A 22155-nucleotide genomic window follows, 5' to 3' on the forward strand; every position below is an offset into this window, starting at 1 on the left:
GGTGAGCTAACAATTTTCCTATTAGAAAATTTCTAATGTTCAAAGAAACTCTTGAAGACATTTCTTCTCTAAGAGAGAAGAAACCTTAGTTCAGGAAGAGCAGAGCCAAGAAGGTGAGGACACATCCCTCCCCTGTGCATTCCTTGGCATCCTTCCCTCACCCTCTCTCATGGTAATATCCTGTCTTTATTTCGTAAGCAAATTTAATCACTTACTCTCCACAGCATTCTTTTGCTGGGTCTTCAAACATGCATAGCTTCCCAAGTGTGGAGAACAACTTTGATAGTAATATCCACAATTTTCCTGGAATAGGATTCTTTAGCATCCCCAAGGAGTCGTTATGAGGTTACCTGACAGCATTCTCAATAGTAGCTGTTTCAAACAACATTAAACCCCAGTTCATGAGTAGCTGCTCTGCACCTAGTATCGTGCTGGGTGGGGGTGAGGATGCAAAGGTTCCCGTACTCAGAAAGCTGGAAGGGTGGTAAGGAGGCACACATACAATCAGTACAGGTTATGGCAAATGGAAAGCCTGAAATGAAAATGAGGACCCAAGAGGGAGAAGCAGATAGGGTAGTGGACAGCAGTAGAGCACTGAGGGCTCAAAAGCAGGAAGTGGTTAACAACTGGCAGAAAAGCCAGGAAGATGAGGTCTGAAAAGCATGCCATGCTTGGCTGTAAATGGAAAGACAGAGATAAGGCAACAGCTGGAGCAGAAGGCACAGATAAGGGAAAGAGCCTTTAGTTGCATCTTAACCTGCCTTAAGGATGATAGATTCAATTGCTTTAATATGAAGATCTTCCCCTATGGCTGACAGCTGCCACGGAAAATGAAGTGGTGATGGATGGGTATCTGAATAGCTTCAGATATAATTAAGTTACAGGGGGGAACATCCTATGGGACACAGACTGGAATTTTAGATTAGTGTAAAGACAAGCCAAACATTCTGTTTAGTTAATACTGCCTTCTAGAGTTCTGAAGCAAATTTTAATTCAGCATTTGTAAAACAGTACATATGTGAAAGCACTGTTCAATCATTTGAGTAGGCCTGAGTTAAAATACTAGCTTTACCATTTGCTAGCAGTGCTAACCCTGGGTAACTCAAATTGTGTTCCAGTTTCCTCATCTGTAAAATGGAAACAATAAATAGTACTCCCATTGCAGCTTTGCTGGAGGAACAAATTAGTTAATCCACATAAAGTGTTCAGAATAGTGACTAGCAAGAGTCAACCCTCAATCTATTTAGCTATAACTGGCATTATAATGATTACCATTTGCTCTTGATCAGTTTCTATCAAAGTCAGACTACTTACCTCATTTTACAGATGAGGCAAATTGGCTTCACATGAGTAAATGACTTTCTTTGAGCCCTATCCCAAGCCAGAATTACAGCAAAATTTGCAAACTTTCACTCATACACAGCCTAGTCTCTGTTAAATATGAACAAACCTTTACATGAAGGGCATTACAATTGCAAAGCAGTCTAATTATTTTTACGTAAGAATTGAAGCAATAAAAAAATTAGGCTCAGGTTCATTTCATCATACCTGCCTGGATCACAAGGTCTACAAAAGTTAAATTAATTGTATTGGAAAAAATAACAGTAAAAGAAATTAAAAGGAAGTAATGTTGATATCTGATAAAATATCCAACCTGGTATCATTCATAAGCAGCCCTAAGTTCTGTGGGGCCTTGAAAGGGCTCTGATATGAATAGAAACAGAAGAGCAAATCTGCCCTAAGTTTTTATGTAAGAAACACACCAAGGAAGCTGTTTTCATGATTTTCCATTTTGTAGGGAGTCACAACCCTCCTCTCCATCCTTGAAATGCCAGCACTTATCACCTCACTTGGCATGAAATTGGTATGTGACAATGTGGGTTTGAATTGAGTGGAAAAGTAAGTTAAAGAGTTGGAAACAATCTAAATCTCCTTTGAAAATGGACAGAAGTATACCATCCATTATAATACAGAAAATAAAATGGAAACATTCAATGATTCTTAATCTGTAACAATAGAGGAGATGATTCTAAAGAGATAAAGCAAAAATCAGGTATATTAAGCATTGGAATGCACCAAATAATTACAACTTATAGATTTATTTTTATGCTATGCATAAACTAAGACAGGAATAATTTAGTTTTCCAAAGGTCAAATGGTGGGAAAAGGTAGGGGGAATGAGGAGAGATAGGGAACAACACTCACATGGATATGGGTCCTACACAAAATATAGTAACGGTTCATAAATATCAAGTTCCCATTTCACGAGCTCTTGAGGGGATCCATGCAGAATACTAAGTTCTTGATAAAGGAGTAAATAGTATTAGTGTTTCATTTTGAAAATCAGAAAAATGTATACTATATTTTACAACTTCTATAAGAAATCTTTACTTTTTAAAGATTCCCATGATTGAAGTTTGTCAGTTATCTAGAGAGTTCACCTGTATAATGATTCTGGATTGGATGGAATAATTGGTATCACTCTATAAATGATGATAGAACTTAACAATAAATCAACTCTATAAATCTTTCAGGCACTGGACAAGAAAGAGTCCATGGCTGTGGTCCCTGAGAAAAGGATAACACCAGCTTTCTGTCTAGGGGAACTTTCCAAGTCATGGCACAGGGAAGTGAATTCCTATTGGAAAGCAGCAGTCTTGCTGGAGAGAGAAAACAAATATTGGAGTTTAAGGAGGCTGAAGAGGCTAGAAGTGTGCTGTTGGAAAAAGCCATACAGTGAGGGATCTCCAGATGTCTTCATAGGTGTCCCCTTGTGTCTTTTGCCAAATGCTAACCTATACAATCACAAGGCAGGGATCTGCAATGCCCGGCTGACAGCAGCTACTGGAAGCTGAGAGCCAAACAGAGACTCCAGAAGCTTTTCCACAGAGAAAGGTGTGGCAGTTCCAATCAGCCAGAAAAGAAAGACTTTACTGAAGACGCTGCTTATTTAGTTGAGACCTGAGACAGGTCATGTTTTAGAAGGGCTACTCTAACCCTAGGCTAATGGCTGCTCTAGATTTGCCCTAAGCAAAAACAAGCTTGGACAGGATCAAGCTGCCTGCCAGTAAATCAACTGCCTGCTAGCACAAAACCCAATATTCTTAAAAGGATAACAAAACACAGAAATGGTATGAGATGAAAAGAGAATCTATGAGACAGAATGAAGAATTTCAGAAATGGTACACATGGGGGTAAAAAGATTTCCTCCTATTTAAAAATTTATATAAAAGGCAATTGACTTTTTTTTTTTTTTTTTTTTTTTTTGAGACGGAGTCTCGCTCTGTCGCCCAGGCTGGAGTGCAGTGGCCGGATCTCAGCTCACTGCAAGCTCCGCCTCCCAGGTTTACGCCATTCTCCTGCCTCAGCCTCCCCAGTAGCTGGGACTACAGGCGCCCGCCACCTCGCCCGGCTAGTTTTTTGTCTTTTTTAGTAGAGACGGTGTTTCACCGTGTTAGCCAGGATGGTCTCAATCTGCTGACCTCGTGATCCACCCGTCTCGGCCTCCCAAAGTGCTGGGATTACAGGCTTGAGCCACCGCGCCCGGCCAAGGCAATTGACTTTCTAAAACAAAATGAAATTTATTGTGGGACTTATATGTAGAAGCAAAATGTATGACAGAATATAGAAATAGCAGAAATTATGAAAGTGAACAAATGGAATTTTGTTGTAAGTTTCTTACAATACAGCGTATGTGATGTGCTATAATATTCAGTGTATGTTGTGATTATGATACATCTGATAATTCCTAGAGAGATCACTAAAAGAATCAAACTTATAGCTAAAAAGCCAATAGAGGAAACAAAATGGGATTCCCAAAAGTACTTGATAATTCCAAAAATGTCAGGCAAGGAGGGAAAAATATTAAGCAGGGCAAATAGAAAATAAATAGCAAAATGGTAGATATTAACCCAATCATAGCAATAATTGCCTTAAGTATAAGCTAAATAATTAAAAGGCAGAGATTGGCAACTAGATTAAAAAAAAATAAAACCCAGCTGTGTGCTGTTTATAAGAGACACAGGCAAAATGTTAGAAAAAGGCTAAAAGTAAAGGAATAGGATGAGATATAACATGCAGTCACTTGTCATAAGAAAAACTTAGAGTAACTATTAGTATCAAACAAAGTAGACTTTAAGCCTAATATACTGGCAAACAAATCTATCAACACATGAAAATGATGACACATCTTGACTAAGTGTGAGGCTCGACCCAGTAATGCAAGCTTGCTTCATCACATTAACAAATACAAAGTCCTTTGATGAAATTCCATACCTAGTCCTGATTAAAAACAAAAAAATTCTCAGCAAACTAAGAATAGAGGAAAATCTCCTTAATCTAACAGAATATCTACAAGACATCAACTGCTAACCTCATACTTAATGAAGAAAAAGACTTAATGATTTCTCCCTTGGAACAGAAATAAGGCAAGGATGTCCACTCTTACTACTTCTATGCTGACATTTTATCGTGAATTGCAGCCAGCATAATAAGCATGTAAAGGAAATAAAAGGCATAAATATCTGCAAGAAAGAAATAAAACTAACTTTATTCACAGATGGCATAACCTCATTCTAAGGAATTTAACAAAATTAAGTACTAGAACTAGTAGAATTTTAGCAGAATACAAGGTCAATATCCAAATAATTGTCCTCCAAAAGAAAAAAACAGGCAAATATTTTTGTCAATCTTAGGGTAGGTAAATATTTCTTAGAGATGACACAGAAAATGCTAATCATTAAGAAAAATCAAACTTTATCAAAATTAAAACTTCTGTTCATCAAAAGACACCATTAAGAAAATGAATCTGTCAGAATCTGAGTTAAAAACTGAATAGTTGTATATTATAATATATGCACAATACATACATCTGACAAAGGCCTTGTATTCATATTATACAAATTCCTATATTTCAATCAATAAGATATGCAACCCTATAAAATGGAGAAAACACTTGAAGAGACACTGCACAAAAGAAGATATATAAATGTTTAAATAAGCACATGAAACCGCACTTAACATCCTTCACCAGGGAAATGAAATTAAAATTGCAATTGTATACTATTATGTACCTACAGAATGGCTAAAATTAAAAACACTGACTACATAAATTACCAAGGACATGGAACTCTCATTCATCACTAGTGGGTATGTAAGTGATTCGATTACTCGGGAAAACTATTTGGCAGTTTCTTATTAAATACTATATATATATATACACCCTATAATCCAACAATTCCATTCCTAAATATTTACCTAAGAGAAATGAAAACAAATTTCTACAAGTAGACTTGTACAAGGATGTCACTAGCTTTCTTCACAATATTTTCAAATTGAGAACAATCCAACTGTCTATCAAGAGAATGGAGAAACAAATTGTGCTATATTCATAAAATGGAATACTACTCACCAAGAAAATGAACCACTGATACATGCAGCAGCTTGAAGGAATCTCAAAAACATTATGCTCAACAAAAGCCAAATATGAAAGAGTACATAACGAGCCCACTTATAGGTTTTAGAACAGACAAAACAAATCTGTAGTGATAGAAATAAGTCACAAGGAAGGGACATGAGACAGGAACCAGTCAACTGAGAAGACATGAAAGAACTTTCTGGGGCAACGGAAATGTTCTATATATTCATGAGGAGTGAGTTATCTTGGGTATACGCTTTTTTGCAAAACTCATTGAATTTTATATTCAAGATTTTTACATTTTACTATATGAAAATGATGCTAAATTTAAAAAGGAAAAAACATTAAATGGGCCAACTTATTCCCTGAAGATGGCCTACTGTCAATAGTATATGAAACCGTGATATTTATTTTGTGACTAAGGACCATCTTGCAACTGTTTGTGTATATTTCTTGTGGTGTGTAAATCAGTGTTTTATAAAAATGGGATGGGATGGTCTGATGCATATATTCTACCTGGTCATATCTTGTTTTCCTCTTTCAGGAATACACAGCAGGAATTTCACCAAATGTGCTGGATTGGCGCTAACTCATTTTATCCCTATTAGCAGAAAGTGTTACAGCTTCTTAAATTTTTTGCCAACCTGACGGATCTAAAATATGCTATTGTTACTTCAATGTTTATTTCCTTGACTATTAAAGAGTCGAGCATCTTTCCATATATTTAATATAAATTTGGATTCTTGGCTGGGCACGGTGGCTCACGCCTATTATCCCAGCATTTTGGGAAGCCAAGGTCAGCGGATCACTTGAGGTCAGGAGTTTGAGATCAGCCTGACAAACATGGTGAAACCCCATCTCTACTAAAAATACAAAAATTAGCCAGGTGTGGTGGTGCGTGCCTGTAATTCCAGCTACTTGGGAGGCTGAGGCAGGAGAATCATTTGAACCCAGGAGGCAGAGGTTGCAGTGAGCTGAGATCGTGCCACAGCACTCAGCCTGGGCAACAGAGTGAGACTCTGTTTCAAAAAAAAAAAAAAAAATTTTTGTATTATCTTTTCTGTGAATTGCTTATTTATCTTCTTTGCCTATTCTTTTGCATTAAAAAATCTATAATCCTATCTTGGTTGAACAGCTCTTTCTAACACATAGGTTGTCCAAATAATCATCTAAATTTTATAAAATGTTTTACTGCCTTTGTCTTTACCTGTAATTATTTAATTTTATGTGGCGTGTGGTAACTTTCCAAATTTACTTTCCTCTAGATGGATTAACTAGGTGTAAAAGCCGTTTCTCAGATAATAATCTTTTGTTCAGTATCTTCTTTATTTCTAGGGGATCTTACAGTTTTGTTAGTATTGTGAATGGAATTTATAATTCTATTTTTTTTTAACTGGTTATGGCTTGTATAGAGGAAGGATTTATCAAAAAACTTTTTTTTGATTAAAGCTCATATCTAGAGCCTTTTGGAAAAGTGAGAGGAGATTATCCCATCACATAAAGGCAAGTCTGAGCCAACAAGATCATCAATCAGGATGCAACAGAACTAGTCCCATTTTCTTCTAAATCTCTGTCTCCTGGTGGCTTCCTTACCTGGCTACTCTCTGATTTGGGCACCTATTTTGCAGCTCTTTTCTGTTCTTCCTTAACTACATTCTACTGGCCCTCTATTCAATGCCTTAGCTGCTCATCAGGCTGGTCTGAGAGGATGCCTGCTGCTTCCCAGGGGCTGAGGCCAGCACATCTATGGATCTGTTCTCTCAGACAAAACAGTAGACACCACTAAAGCAATCTCCAGCTATAGAGAATAAAACTTTATACGAGCAATATAAAACAAGTAACCATCTGCACTGTGGTCTTAAAAGTTTTATATGCAGTAAAGATTATTCCTAATGAGGAGATAAGAAACCATTACAATCTTGAAGAGTGGACATTTAAATGTAGTTATATTGAGCTAATAAACCTTAAAAATTAACCGACTAAATCTCAAAGCAGGGTTAACCTGCATTGAGTAGGCCAAGCTTAAGCAGCCCACTACTAGTGTTAAATAGGGGAAGTTTTCTTTCTCTTCCCTTGACCCTGGTATCTAATATGTAGAGATGCTATCTAGCTATCTAGCCATCCTCTGATACACACTATGGAGATCAAGTCTCTACCTACCTTCAACACACCTAGCCAGAGACAGTGAAACCAGTTTTCTATCTGCCTAATAGGCAAATACAAGCATACTTTGCCTATGACATCTCTCTGCCTCCTCTTCCTGCTTTTGTCTAGTCAATCCTTACCTAGAAAACCAGCCCAGATATTCCTATCTGGGTTCAGCCTTGACTTTTTGATTCATTACAGAACCCTCCATTTCTGAATCCATCTCGTCTCTTCCCTTTGTCGCGCTGCCCCGATCTGATCTGCTCATTACCTCCTCTTCTATAATATGACTCCTTCTCAATACAGAAAATGTATTGAGGTCTAAGCTCTTGAATTGCATTTGTGATGATAATTCCTTTGTCTACCATGGCTTGACCCCCACTTTTCTGTCTTCTACGGGGCTCCACGTAATTTGACAGGCAGCATCCAGGGCTCTACCTTCAAACTTGCTTCAGGCAGGTTGTTTGCTGGGCTTGCCAGGACCTTGGCCTCCATACCATTTGAACTCTGACAGTTACCTCAGTTAGTCCTCACATGGGAAGTAGAATAGGGTCTGTAACAGCATTACTTTCACTTTAAAAATAGAGGAGCTGGGGCTCAAGAGTGGCTTTAATACTTGTCCAGCATCACAGAGAAGTGAAACCTACACTTGAACCCAGGTCTCTCGAATAGGTCTCCTGACTGAAAATTCCTTGCTTCCTGTAACTGTTTATTTCTGCCTCTGAGAATAATTTAATAAAAATATCTGGCCTTTTATTAAACTGTAATCTTCTTGAGAAGGGAAGCCAGGTCTTTTTGTCCTTACATTTATTATCTCCCAGACGTCCAATAAGGGCCCAGGTCTTACACAATATTTTTGATAAACAATTCTGTGGAAAGTATACACAAACAGCAGAGTGAAAATGTAAAACCAAAGCATGAATGAAGAAGTACAAACATTAACAACATTTACAGCTGATGGCTTTTCTAGGAACAGCTTTTATAGAAAGTGTATATTTGAGAAATTGAATGAATCATGGCATTTTAGAGTATTAGAACCAGATCATAAAAATCTTTATGATCTTCTTATCTAATTCCCCTGAATTGAGAGAATAGCCAACATTTAGGAGGCAATATGGCATAAAAGAGTCTGAGGAGTAAATCTTTTTTCTTGATCTCAGAAACCCATTATTCAAGGAAGAATTTTTTCTGGTCATATTTTTATTGGGACCAGCATTTCCTAGCATTGTTAAGTTTATATAAGTATATAATATGAGCTATGTTCATCTACTTAAACATCCAGTGAGTCGATAACTTTTTTTTCTTTCTAAAGAGGTTAGTCTTGAACTCCAGGGCTCAAGCAATACTCCCACCTCAGCCTCCACAGTTGCTGGGATTACAGGCATAAGCAGCAATGCCTGGCTTTCAATAACTTTTAGACAAATTAATTTTAAATGCTTAGATCATGTCTTTTAACGTTACCTCTTTGTTTTTTAACTTTCCTTATTCAAAAATAGATTACAAAAGATGTTGCAGGGGCCAGTCATAGTGACTCATGCCTGTAATCCCAGTTACTCAGGAGGCTGAGGTGGGAGGATTGCTTGAGGCCAGGAGTTCAAGACCAGCCTGAGCAACATAGTAAGACTCGGTCTCTACTAGGAAAAAAAAAAAAAAAGTTGCCATTTTGCTTCTTGACTCTGTGTATATCAAACAATTACAAACTCTTAAATTCTTACAGGCTCATTCATTTCGAAAACCTCTTACCTTAGACTACCAAAAAGCAACACTGCCTTTAATAATGACAGAATATAACACAAATGATTTTATCTGAGATACTATAAAAGTTATCTTCTTTTGAAACTATTTATATCTGCAACCCAAATAATGTTCCTATCACCAAAAAACTAAACTCTAAAGAATTAGCATATCAGTTGGTTTTCTCTGAGTGATTCCTCTAAGCAGTTTATAAAGTGAGTTAACCTAAGAAAAGTCATTTTCAGTAATCATAGACAATGATGTTGAACAAGAATATATAGAAATGAAAATTGTGAATTTAAATAAAACTTGAACTACATATAACAGGAATAACAGTTTTTAAACATATTACAGTTGGCTCTCCATATCCGGGAGTTCTGTAACTGCAGATGGAAAATACTTGGGAAAAAATACAAGTTAAAAAATATATCACAACTATTTATATAACATGTACATGGTATTCAATATTATAAGTAATCTAGATTGAAAGCATATGGGAGAATGTGTGTAGGTTATATGCAATTATGTCATCTTCTATAAGGGACTTGAGAATCCTGGACTGTGGTATCTTGGAGTGGGTCAGGTAGCTTGTCCTGGAACCAATCCTCCATGGATACCAAGGGATGACCGTAATATGATTTTCTTTTTGCATTTCTTTGCATGACCTTCCTAGCCTGCCAGAATCATCCTTTTTGCCTCAGGAAATTTGGCTTGTGGTAGGAAGAATGTAAAGGAATGAAATGGGTTCACGCTGGGTTTTTACCTATCAAAGTGGGCTCTTGCAGTCCCCAGTGAAGCAATGGTTTTGAGTAAGAGGAATTTCTCAGTTCCCCCAAAGGACTTTTCTTAGGATAGCAAAGCTTAGAGAGCTGTGGACTGAGTTTTACAAGAAGCCACAGGAAACAAAAACCTAGGATATGAAAATACAGGAAGACACGCCTGCCTAGGGAATGAGTAGCAAAGGTTTCTAGGATAGGAGGAAAGAGATTCTAAAAAAGGAAGCATGGAAAAATGGAATGCAGAATTTTAAAAAAACATAGAGAATGGAAAGATCTACATAGCAAAGCCCCTATTCCTTCTCCCCAGCTCCCTACCCCAGGACTAAACCAAAACCACAAATCAGGGCAGGGACTTAGTGAGAACAGGAGAAGCCTAAGTTGCAAAATTTAAGCAGGCAAGCCTGAATGGGAGCTCCTCCTCAAAGTCCGTACCCTAGGTGCCTTGCTAGCCTCATCTACTCCAGTCCTGCTACAAAAACAGAGATGTGGTAATAGAAATATCCTAAGTCAAGAGGAAGAATCACACGCCATAGGTTTAGTGTCCTTTCTCACGCAGATGCAGGGAAACCTGTGAGCTCTTAGGGCAGCACCAAATTCAGGGCACAATGTGGGAGAGAGAAGGCAGTGCCTGCGTAGAAGTTTCCGAATGAACTGCCAGGGGGATGAGGAGATGCAGAGAGAATGAAGAACGAACAGAGGCCTGGGGATGGAAAAGAAGACTGTCAAGGGAAAGAGAGAAGACAGGAAATGATGGGGGGTCTTTAATCGGTAGTAAGTGGGCCTAGGTTACTATTAACATATTGAGTGAGGATACATCTAGTGTACAGATACCAGTGCAAGCAAGCCCCTCAAGAAGCTATCATGAACGAAAAGACAACCCAGGGGCCTATGTGCACAGGTCTGAGACCCAGTCTTCACCAACTACAGGTTGTATAAATGCCATACGCTAAGGTGCCTTGGTGAGAAGGGCAACAAATCAAAGAGTCTGCCCTGGAGGATATTGCGTTTCTTTTTATTGACAAATTTTGTTTTGTATTGTTTACTTTTCCCTTGAAAAGTACAGGATGTTATATCATAAGCAATAATAAAAGTTATTCTAAACAAAAAAACCCTACATTTCTCTTTATAATATACTTCGCCTATTTTTGGGGGGTTTATTGTCTTCCAATTATTGAGTTTTGAGAGTTCTGTATATATTTGCACACCCGTTCTTTATTAGTTATGTGATTTTTAAATATTTTCTTCTGCTATATAGCTTCTCTTCACTCACTTGAAAGTGTCTTTTGAAGGCCAGAAGTAACTAAGAAATGCTTGCTTAGCTATCTAAGAAGGATTCTAAGAAGTATCTATGAAATACCTAAGAAATCTCTGCCTAAGCCAAGGTCACAAAGAGTTTTATCCTGTGTTTTCTTTGAGAATTTTTATAGCAGAGAGAGGAGTGACCTCTGAAAACTCAAGGTGCTGAAAATTTTTAAAAGAATTTCTTTTGCAGCCAGTCTGTTACTGCCATGAAATATATTTCAAGGTTTTAGCCTCCTAGTTGGTGCTCTTTGGAATGAAAACAAATTGAAACATTTGCCCAAGGAAAACAAAATTGACATGTTCAAATAATTTTAAAATTTCTTCTAAAGATGAGAATATATTAATTCAGTTATTATCTTGGACTCTGACTTCGGTACCAATGGATAACTGGAAGTTGAATATACATAGTTCAGTAATGGAACTATCACTGAATGTTTTGTTTTGGTTAAAATTATGGAAAACTCCAGAAAACTCATACTGGATTTAATTCATTCATCCAACATGTTTATGGATACCTACTACGCCAAGCACTGTACTAGGGGCTTTTATCCATTTTCATCTATATATTTTCTTATTTGATCTTTCTAATAACTATGTGCTTTGGGCAAAAGAAACTTCATTTTTAAAGGTTAAAAGTTGTCAAATTCTCACTGTTAGTGAGACAGAAGCTTCTGAGAATCTATAATCTAGTTTAATAGTCAAGTACCTTGACAACAACAATACCCTAAGATAAATGTCATGATAGACATATGTTAGCCTCTGTGGCTCCCAATAGAATTTTGACAGGTGAATACTGGGCTTTGATAAGGGGAGGAGGTAGAATAGAAAAGTTAGAGGGGAAATTTTTCACAGAGGCGCATTGGCCTGAGAATGACTGGTGTGGTCATGGAACAGCAAGTTGCTGTGATTTTTGGTAAGGGGATAGGATGGTAGGAGATGTCAGCATGTGACAGGTTTGGGGGCAAGAAGAGATACACTGTAGCAGGCAACGGGGAGTCAGCAAAGGATTTAGACCAGGAGAATGGCTACATCAGAACTGTGTTTCAAGAAATATTTTTGCCATCCTTAACTAATCGATGGCAGCCTGTGTAGGAGGAAAGAGATAGGAGGCAGGGAGGCTGGGGGAGGCCATCTTGGTAATGCTGGCAGGATGTGGGAAGGACTGGGAACTGACCAGGGGAAAGGGAGAATTTCACTTTTCATCCAAAATGTTCTCTCCTAACCTCTTTTTGTACTCTTTCCTTGGGAAATAACATAGAATCAGCTAACAGCTTGATTTGAAAGGATTTTTTTTTTATTTTTTGATTGATTGGCTTGCTCTTTATTTGACAACTAAAAAGGGCCTCTTTTTGTGCAGCAGAAAGATACAACCCAAGATGCTCCAGGAAAGTCAACTGAGTTATGATGTAAAGAAAGGATGTGAGGGATGAGGGAGGCCAATTACTCCTCACCCAGGTACTGGAAAATAAAGAATGGACACAGAACACTACTGATCAGAAGGAGATCTGGAAAGGATGGGATCAATCGAATTTGATTGGATGGGGGTGCTTAATGATGACTCCCCAATTTTAAAACCAAGTGGCTAGAAAAATGGTGGTCTTTCTGTGGGAAATAACACAATGATTTAGGAAGAGAGACAGTGTGCTTATTTTAAATAGGTTGAATTGGAAGACGTTCCTATTCAAGATAGTCCAAATGATAGGACTTTCATGAGGAAATATCCAAAAGCTATTCATAGGCCAGAGATAGTGTTCATAAAAGAAGAAAGGGCTGAAAATAATAGTCAAAAGTTGTCCACATGGAGATAAAGCCATGTGTGGTTGTCTGTGCTGAGGGATAACATGGTGACAAATGGATGGTGACTAAGGGCAGACTTTTGAGGAAATTCAGCAGGAGAAGAAGACCCATCCAGAGAGACAGAAAGGACATAAAGCAAGAGACGCAGAATATGTAGAACTTCAGGGGTAAAGGGAAGACAGGCAGAATTGGTAAAATGCAGCAGACCTCTCAGTGAGCATATGGATGCAGGGGCTGTGTTTGGTGATAAAGGATCAATTCTTCTGCGCAGGCTTTCCACCTTCTCCCTCCTGCCCCACTCCAGGCCATCTGGGTCTTTACTTTCTCTCTTGTTGCCTAACCTGAGCAGAGACAACATTGATAATGGGTTAGCCACCAGTTTACCCTTTGGATCAAATGTTCTCTAAAAGCAAGGACTGTGGGGCCTCATCCCGCAAGGTGATACAGGATGGGAATTTGGGGAAAAATAAACATAATCCCTGAAGGAGCAGTGTCAGGAGAGTCAAACTGTAAGGTATTATGGAACAGGAAGATGGTAGGAAATGAAAGAAGCACTTGATTATAGAAGGCAGGCAGGGAATTATGAGAAGATTCCATTGAGAGAGAAACAGAAAGAATAAAATGTTTAATTATATGATAAGAGAGAGTTGTCTATGTCCCTAAACTGCAGTGAAAGCCAATGGAAAGGAGGAGATGACGATGCAGGAAGAGGCAATGGCTAACTACTGATGGAGTGATTCTGAGAAGGGACTGGTAAACACAAGGGTGGGGTTAACCTCTGACTGACAGCAGGGTATGAGAGAAGGTGCAGAGAAATGTAGAGGTGAGAGGCAGGCATACTGAATGGAATGGACTATGAAAAAAGGAAGCCACGGCCTAATGGGAAACAAACAAGAAATCCCCCCAACCTTGAAGTTCTGATACTGCCATTTTATCAGTTGTGTGACCTGTGGTAAGTGACTTAACATTTTTTAAATGCCTCAACTTCCCTTTTGGTAAAAATGGGAGCGCTAACTTCCAACTCCAAAACCAGGCGCCATTGTCCCACTTACTTACAAGTGCCCTCTTAGATGTTTCTCTGTTTTTGTTTTAACGTTTCCTTTTCTGGGTAGGGGAGCTGGAAGATGGGATGGATCTTATTAGCAAAGCAGGAGGTTGGGTCATCTGAGTACGGAGTCAGTGATGCCATAAGCCTGAGAGATCACGAAGAGGTTTTAGTAGTGCTGGGCATAGGTTAGAGAAATTAACACAACATGAATAAAGATTTGCAGGCACCAGTGAGGACCCAAGGGAGATTAGAGGGCAGGGAGGCCTGATAGAAGAGGAATCAGGCCCCTAGCTGAAGAAGTTTTGGGGAGGTGTGCTACAAACTTCGTTTTATTTTTATTTACTTTTGAGACAGGGTCTCGCTCTGTCACCCAGGCTGGAGTGTAGTCGCCGGATCTTGGCTCATTGCAGCCTCTACCTCCCAGGCTCAAGCGATCCTCCCACCTCAGCCTCCGGAGTAGCTGGGACCACAGGCCCGCGTCACCATGCCCGAATAATTTTTATATATTTAGTAGAGACGCGTTTTCGCTACGTTGCCCAGGCTGGTCTCGAACTTCTGGGCTCAAGCGATCTTCCCGCCTCGGCCTCCCAAAGTGCTGGGATTACAGGCATTAGCCACCGCTCCCGGAACAAGCTTCGTGTCTGAACCTGGTTCACAGGTGGGCGTTGAGCGGAGCCCACCCTGGAATCCACACATCTCGGGAGGCTTGGGGATGGGCTTAAGCCAGTTCGGAGGCCCCGGAAATCGCCCAGATGCATTAATTTCCACAAGGCTTGCAACGGGTTTTCAACACAACAATTAGGAACCTGTAATTAGAGCTTGGTAAGCCCTCCGGGAACGCGAGCCGCCTCCCAGCCTTTCGCCCTGACGCGCTCTAGCAGTGCTGCAGAAACTTCAGGAACTTCGTTTTCATCTCTTCTCCGACGCAGGACCTCGGGCTTTTTCTTTTTGTAAACTGCTGAGTGTGGAGAGGCCCCGCCCTTCCGCGCCCAGCCGCAGGGCCGCCCCTGCCTCCTCCCCGGTGCTCCTTCCCGGACGGCGCTGGAAGCCCTGGCGGCGGCGGCCCATGGGGCCCTTGGCGCTGCCCACCTGGCTGCAGCCCAGGTAGGGCGCTTGGCCGAATCCCGAGGGGAGGGGGCCTGGGTGGAAGGCCTGGGGGCGGGAGCTTCCCTCTGCGGCGGGCGGGCGGGTGGCAACGACTAGGAAGGCACAGCGCTACCGTGCCCAGGCACCCCTTGGAGCTCGTGCAGGTATTTGCTTACTTACCCCTCTTGACCACCCTAGGAAGCAGACTCTGTTATTTTCTCCATTTTACAGATGAAGAAATGGGAAGGACAGGCTGCATGGCTACCCCTGCCCTTATGAGCCTTCTGCCAGTACTTCCCTCCCCCACCAGGGGCCCTTCTCTTGACTTTCTCAGATGCAGAGTTGCGGGGTGATTTTTAGATCTAACAGCGGTGGAAACACCTATCACAAGTATGGATTTCAGGGCCCTGTTGCGGGGGGGAACAGATTCAGTCATATAGCGGTAGGGCTTGGGGGGGTGTATATGTTTAACCCACAGACCAGGTGATCCTGATACAAGCTGAAGGAGGATTTCCTCTTCCCAAACTCTTTAGCAGTTCCTGCCTTATGGGGGATGTCCCCAGATAAAATCATTGTGTCTCCCAGCTTATTTTCCTTGTTTCTTGGAGGTTTTACATCTCCAAGGAGGAGTAAATCTTGACCACACTGGCAGGGCCACTCCCGTCACTCTTCTGAACACCCAGGGAACATTTCAAACAGTGCTTTTTCCTAACTCCCTCAAACCATGTATCTGTCAATCTTCTCTTAGTCATCTCCCCAGCAACTCACAACACATTGTTAAACCCAACTTGACTTCCCTTTTCTGTTATGAGCAACTAAATTGCTTTCTATGTGTATCTGATGAAGGAAACTATCTACCCTTGCAAAATATTAATAGGCAGTGGCAAGATGTTAATGATAACCCCAATCACATAATGTGTTCAAAAGTCAGGTGTGTCCAGTTACTGAATTATCCAACATTTGGATTGCTCCCATCCCTACCCTCCTTCAGAACTAAAACACTTGTGTCTCAAGTTTCGCACTTAGCAAGCTGAGCTACTGGAACACATAGTGACACGTCAACCCCTCTGCACACATGGATTTTTTGTTGTTGTTTAATTTTTTATTTATTTTTGAGACAGAGTCTTGATCTGTCGCCCAGGCTGGAGTGCAGTGGCACTATCTCGGCTCACTGCAGCCTCTGCCTCCCGAGTTCAAGTGATTGTCTTGCCTCAGCCTCCTGAGTAGCTAGGTAGCTGGGATTACAGGCATATGCCACCACATCCTGCTTTTTATTTTTATTTTTGTAGATACGAGTTTTTGCCACGTTGGCTAGGCTGGTCTTGAACTTCTGGCCTCAAGTGATCCAACCCGCCTTGGCCTGCCAAAGTGTTGGGATTACATGTGTGAGCCACTGCACCCAGCCGGTTTTTTTTTTTTAAAGAATATTCAAAGCCGCCTTCACAGTGGTTTCTTTTATTCCTTGGTGAGCAGCAAGGTTAGGACTTTATCAAAGATGAAAGCAGATTTTGAAAAAGCACTATATTTGGTTTTAAGCAAATTCACTCTACAGATGGTCCATGACTCACATTTTTTTAAACTTTGTGATGGTGTGAAAATGATATGTATTCATTAGAAACCGTACTTCAAATTTTGATTTTTAATCTTTCCCCAGGCTAGCGATGTGAGGGTATGATACTCTTTCATGATGCTGGGCCGCAGCATCGGGCCACAGCTCCTGGTTGGCCGCATGATCAGGAAGGTAAACAAGCAGTACTCCACAGTGCACTGTGTTGCCAGATGATTCCGCCCAATTGTAAGCGGTGGCTCAAGCCTGTAATCCCAGCACTTTGGGAGGCCGAGACGGGCGGATCACAAGGTCAGGAGATCGAGACCATCCTGGCTAACACGGTGAAACCCCGTCTCTACTAAAATACAAAAAACTAGCCGGGCGAGATGGCGGGCGCCTGTAGTCCCAGCTACTCGGGAGGCTGAGGCAGGAGAATGGCGTGAACCCAGGAGACGGAGCTTGCAGTGAGCTGAGATCCGGCCACTGCACTCCAGCCTGGGCGACAGAGCGAGACTCCGTCTCAAAAAAAAAAAAAAAAAAAATTGTAAGCTAATGTAGGTGTTCTGAGCAAGTTTAAGGTAGACTAGGCTGAGCTGTGATGTTCGGTAGGTCAGCTGTATTACATGCATTTTCAACTTATATTTTCAACTTATGATATTTTCAGTTCACGATATTTTCAGCTGGTGGGGTGTATCAGGATGTAACTTCATCATAAGTGAAGAAGCATCTGTACTTACTTTAGCAGGTAGCGTAGGCTATGGCTCCCTTCAAAATCTGATATGTACTTGGGGGTAACCCGATAAAAGACTGATATGGAACAGTTTTCTTTTGCTTTCTCAGGTTGGCCAGTACATTAAAGGACATGTATACAGTGATGAAAGGATGATTATAAAAGAAGTGTTTAATGGTATTTTCCTATATTTCTAGGTATAGGAAGAATGCCTATCTTTTCATCTATTACTTAATCCAGTTCTGTGGCCACTCTTGGATATTTACAAATATGACAGTCAGATTCTTTTCATTTGGAAAAGGTAAAACTCCAAAACAGTTTTTTAATTTTTAACTTTTAATCCTTGTTTTCGCCTCATCCTGCTTAAGTTTCTATACATCTCAACCTAATATCCTTCTCTAAAATTTTTATTTTTCAGCAACCATGTTTATTGCAAAACCTTCTTGGAGAAGGGGGAAGGTGGGATATGTAAGGGAAAGGGATTTGGCTTCCCTCTGAGTAGGCAGTTTGCCTGAAAACAGAGATGGATGGCACTGGGGTGGCATCATTTCATTGTTCCTTTTCCATTCTGCACCAAACCTTAGCAGATTTCTTGTGTTTTGAGGAAATCTCAGCATAACATTTTATGCAGAGAAATCAGGAATGAATCAAATTCTTCCAGTGTTTGTATTATTCCCCAGGTTTGAGGTAACTGGAGACTACTAGTAAGTGAAATACAAATTTTATATTCCCCAGGCCTCTATTTGGTCCCTTGAAGAAGTAATATGTAAATGACACACTCTGTAGATGGCTAACCACTTATATAGTAGTCATCATTAATGGTTCAAGTCATAAACTTCCTCTAGTTTCCTGAAAACTAAAGTCACTGTTGGGTGACTAAATGACTATCAAAATAACATTCTCTTCATGTTCCATCCGCACATGGGTAAGTGTCATCACAGTTTACAACTGTTGAGTGACTTGACAATCTAAGCAACTGCTGGCTTCAGCTAAAAACAAATGTTTAGAATGTAGCTGGGAAAAGTCATGCTGTGCTCATCATTTCAGACGTGTGTATCATAAGAAGTTATTCTACTTGCAAGGTCCCATAGCTATTTTATGTTACTTTTTCTTACTGAAAATCTACAGATATATTCTCACCTTTGTTAAGGCCCTCCAAAGATATAACCTAAAGCTTGAGTTTCGACTACAAATGTTGAGAGTTTTCAAGCAGAGGAAAACACAGGTGATGGGAAAACTTCTTTTATATTTTTATTAAAAAGCCATCACTTCTGGCCCTTTGAGGTTTGCTGAGGCAGTGTAGGCATATTACATGTCATTTGCAACACAAGCCATGGACTCTTATGCTGCCTCGCCTTTCCAGTGAGAAAAGTTGCCTTAGCGAGTATTTCTTTTTCTTTTCTTTTCTTTTTTTTTTTTTGAGATGGAGTTTCCCTCTTGTCGTCCAGCCTGGAGTGCAATGGTATGATATCACCTCACTACAACCTCTGTCTCCCAGGTTCAAGTAATTCTCCTGCTTCAGCTTCCTGAGTAGCTGGGATTACAGGTGCCCGCCACCATGCCCGGCTAATTTTTGTATTTTCAGTAGACAAGGGGTTTCACCACGTTAGCCAGGCTGAACTCCTGACCTCAGGTGATCCGCCCACCTCGGCCTCCCAGAGTGCTGGGATTATGGGCGTGAGCCACCGTGCTTGGCTCGGCGCATTTCTTTCTCAATTATTACCCTGCCATTATAATTGTAGAAGCTACTTATTATTAAAGAAACACAACTGATTCATTCAGGAGACAGACTGAAAACAACCAAGTGTGGATTCAGTACAATTTTTGAATCAATGTATAAATTACGTAAGTAGCTCAACAGAAACCTGAAACCCTGAACGTGTTATACCTGCTACCTTCTTCCTTCACAGAGCTGTGTAATTCATAATGCTCTGGTACAGCAAATGCAGGGCAGTGGATAAGAGCATGGACTGTGTGCTTCAGGAACCATCTCTGAAATGGGGATGATGATAATAGTGTCCATCTCATGGGGCTGCTGAGAAGAGAAATCCTTAGTGCTCAATAAATTATCATTGTGTGCATTACCACTGGGCAGTAAAGAGAGCAAAATCTTCCCTACGAGTTTCTAAACATGGCAGGATTTCATTTTAAAACTTAAAGCAACACATTTATCCTATGTAGAGGAACATTTGTTTCCCTTCCATTTCAGCTCCCTCTAAGTGCACAGCATTTCATTTGAACCCTCTGCAATGCAAACCCCAAAAGTCCTGATCGGAGGCCCAAGTGCCAGTGTTTAACAAAATCCGGAAAAGCACTAACCAAATATGTATAGAAACAAAATCCTAGATACATATGTTGTTTGATACCATGGCATTATTAGTGTCATTTCCATAAAGTTTGTCTGAAATCATATTTTTTCTCATTTTTGTCATTTCCTTGTCAGTGGAGGAGCTGTGAGCACAGTGTCTTTAACGAGTTTGCTTCTATCTACACTTGAGGTGGCCTAGATTCTAGGAGGTTACTCTTATGTGGGAATTGCTTTATAATCTTAGAAGTGGGGAATAAATGCTACATGAACGTTTGCCCATGAAATCTTTCTCAAGTTTCTACTTCTTTTGTAACAGAAGCAATTAAAATACACTACAGTAGGGGGTGCTTTTTTGGTTTGCATTGTATTCTTAATAATTTAGTACCTACTTAAGGAATTTTTCACATATACAATGAAAAAGGAAGTGAATACTCTCCATTTGATTTCAAAGTGCTGCATAAATTTGGGTTATAATCCAGTTTTTACTTACTATATCTGCATTTTTAACCCATGGGACACAGATTCAATGGTTGACACTTTTTATGCTATTGGACTTGTGATGCGACTTTGCCAGTCCGTTTCTCTCCTGGAATTGCTGCACATATATGTTGGCATTGAGTCAAACCATCTTCTCCCAAGGTTTTTGCAGGTAGGTTTGAATCACATTATTATTATAGAATCTGTTTCATATTTACATTTTTTCTATGTATAGCTTCTCCTGACTTTTTGGCAGTTAGAAAGCCAACCCTTGTCTTAGGTCACTGACAAGGAGAATTAATTTCATGGAAGGACAACCTTATTCTAAAACTGCACAATTAGAACAACCAGTTGGAAACATTCAGGGCAGTGATGCTTGCTGATCTTGCAGCACTGCATTGGTCCTATCCTGGAAGGAGATTTCATAGCCACTTGCTACTCTCACTATATCACTGCCTGGGGTAGTAGAAGACAATGATAAGGCATAGGATTGGAGACTTGGGTTTGAGGCCTGGCTTTTCTGCTTACCACTATGGGATCATACCACCCACAACTATTGGGCTGTTGAGGGAAAGGACACCACAAATAATACCTGGCAAAGAGTAGATGATTAAAAAACAAAAAGCTTCCTTCATCTACATCCAGAGAATAGAGTACTCCTAGGCCATTCTTGCTCATTCCCTCTTTTTTACTAAACATCATTGGAAAGGGGAGATCATTTGTGTTTATCTAATACAGCGTCTAAGCATAGACTTGGGGAACACACAGACCTGGATTCAAATCCCAGTTCTACTTTGCACTAGTTGTATACCTTTAAACAAGTCATTTAATCATTCTGAACTTCATTTTCTCATGTGATATGAAAATAACATGTATCTTATGAAGTAACTGAGAAAATGGATAAGTTCCTGGCACTTAGTTAAGAATACAATACTTCTTAGCTATTACTACTATTTTCTTTTTTTTTTTTTGAGACGGAGTCTCGCTCTGTCACCCAGGCTGGAGTGCAGTGGCCGGATCTCAGCTCACTGCAAGCTCCGCCTCCTGGGTTCAAGTGATTCTCCTGCCTCAGCCTCCGGAGTAGCTGGGACCACAGGCCCGCGTCACCATGCCCGAATAATTTTTATATATTTAGTAGAGACGCGTTTTCGCTACGTTGCCCAGGCTGGTCTCGAACTTCTGGGCTCAAGCGATCTTCCCGCCTCGGCCTCCCAAAGTGCTGGGATTACAGGCATTAGCCACCGCTCCCGGAACAAGCTTCGTGTCTGAACCTGGTTCACAGGTGGGCGTTGAGCGGAGCCCACCCTGGAATCCACACATCTCGGGAGGCTTGGGGATGGGCTTAAGCCAGTTCGGAGGCCCCGGAAATCGCCCAGATGCATTAATTTCCACAAGGCTTGCAACGGGTTTTCAACACAACAATTAGGAACCTGTAATTAGAGCTTGGTAAGCCCTCCGGGAACGCGAGCCGCCTCCCAGCCTTTCGCCCTGACGCGCTCTAGCAGTGCTGCAGAAACTTCAGGAACTTCGTTTTCATCTCTTCTCCGACGCAGGACCTCGGGCTTTTTCTTTTTGTAAACTGCTGAGTGTGGAGAGGCCCCGCCCTTCCGCGCCCAGCCGCAGGGCCGCCCCTGCCTCCTCCCCGGTGCTCCTTCCCGGACGGCGCTGGAAGCCCTGGCGGCGGCGGCCCATGGGGCCCTTGGCGCTGCCCACCTGGCTGCAGCCCAGGTAGGGCGCTTGGCCGAATCCCGAGGGGAGGGGGCCTGGGTGGAAGGCCTGGGGGC

The 22155-nt window shown here is 40.8% G+C and overlaps 1 protein-coding gene across 2 annotated transcripts in view; it reads left to right on the forward strand.

Moving 5' to 3' along the window:
• Positions 1-15208: 15208 nt before the first annotated feature.
• The window catches only part of HACD4 (3-hydroxyacyl-CoA dehydratase 4), a 26421-nt gene continuing 19474 nt past the window's right edge, over positions 15209-22155 (forward strand). The window contains exons 1-3 of one of the 2 annotated variants that reach the window (XM_011930350.1): positions 15209-15325; positions 17784-17887; positions 20416-20543. In XM_011930350.1, the coding sequence (XP_011785740.1) occupies positions 15288-15325; positions 17784-17887; positions 20416-20543 (270 nt within the window). In that variant the 5' untranslated portion in view covers positions 15209-15287. Of the gene's footprint in view, positions 15472-17783; positions 17888-20415; positions 20544-22155 lie in introns of both variants that reach the window. The other variant, XM_011930351.1, reaches the window with a different exon arrangement.

Source organism: Colobus angolensis, unplaced genomic scaffold, assembly GCF_000951035.1.
Source record: "Colobus angolensis palliatus isolate OR3802 unplaced genomic scaffold, Cang.pa_1.0 Scaffold86, whole genome shotgun sequence".
In the NCBI taxonomy this organism is placed as follows: Eukaryota; Metazoa; Chordata; class Mammalia; order Primates; family Cercopithecidae; genus Colobus; species Colobus angolensis.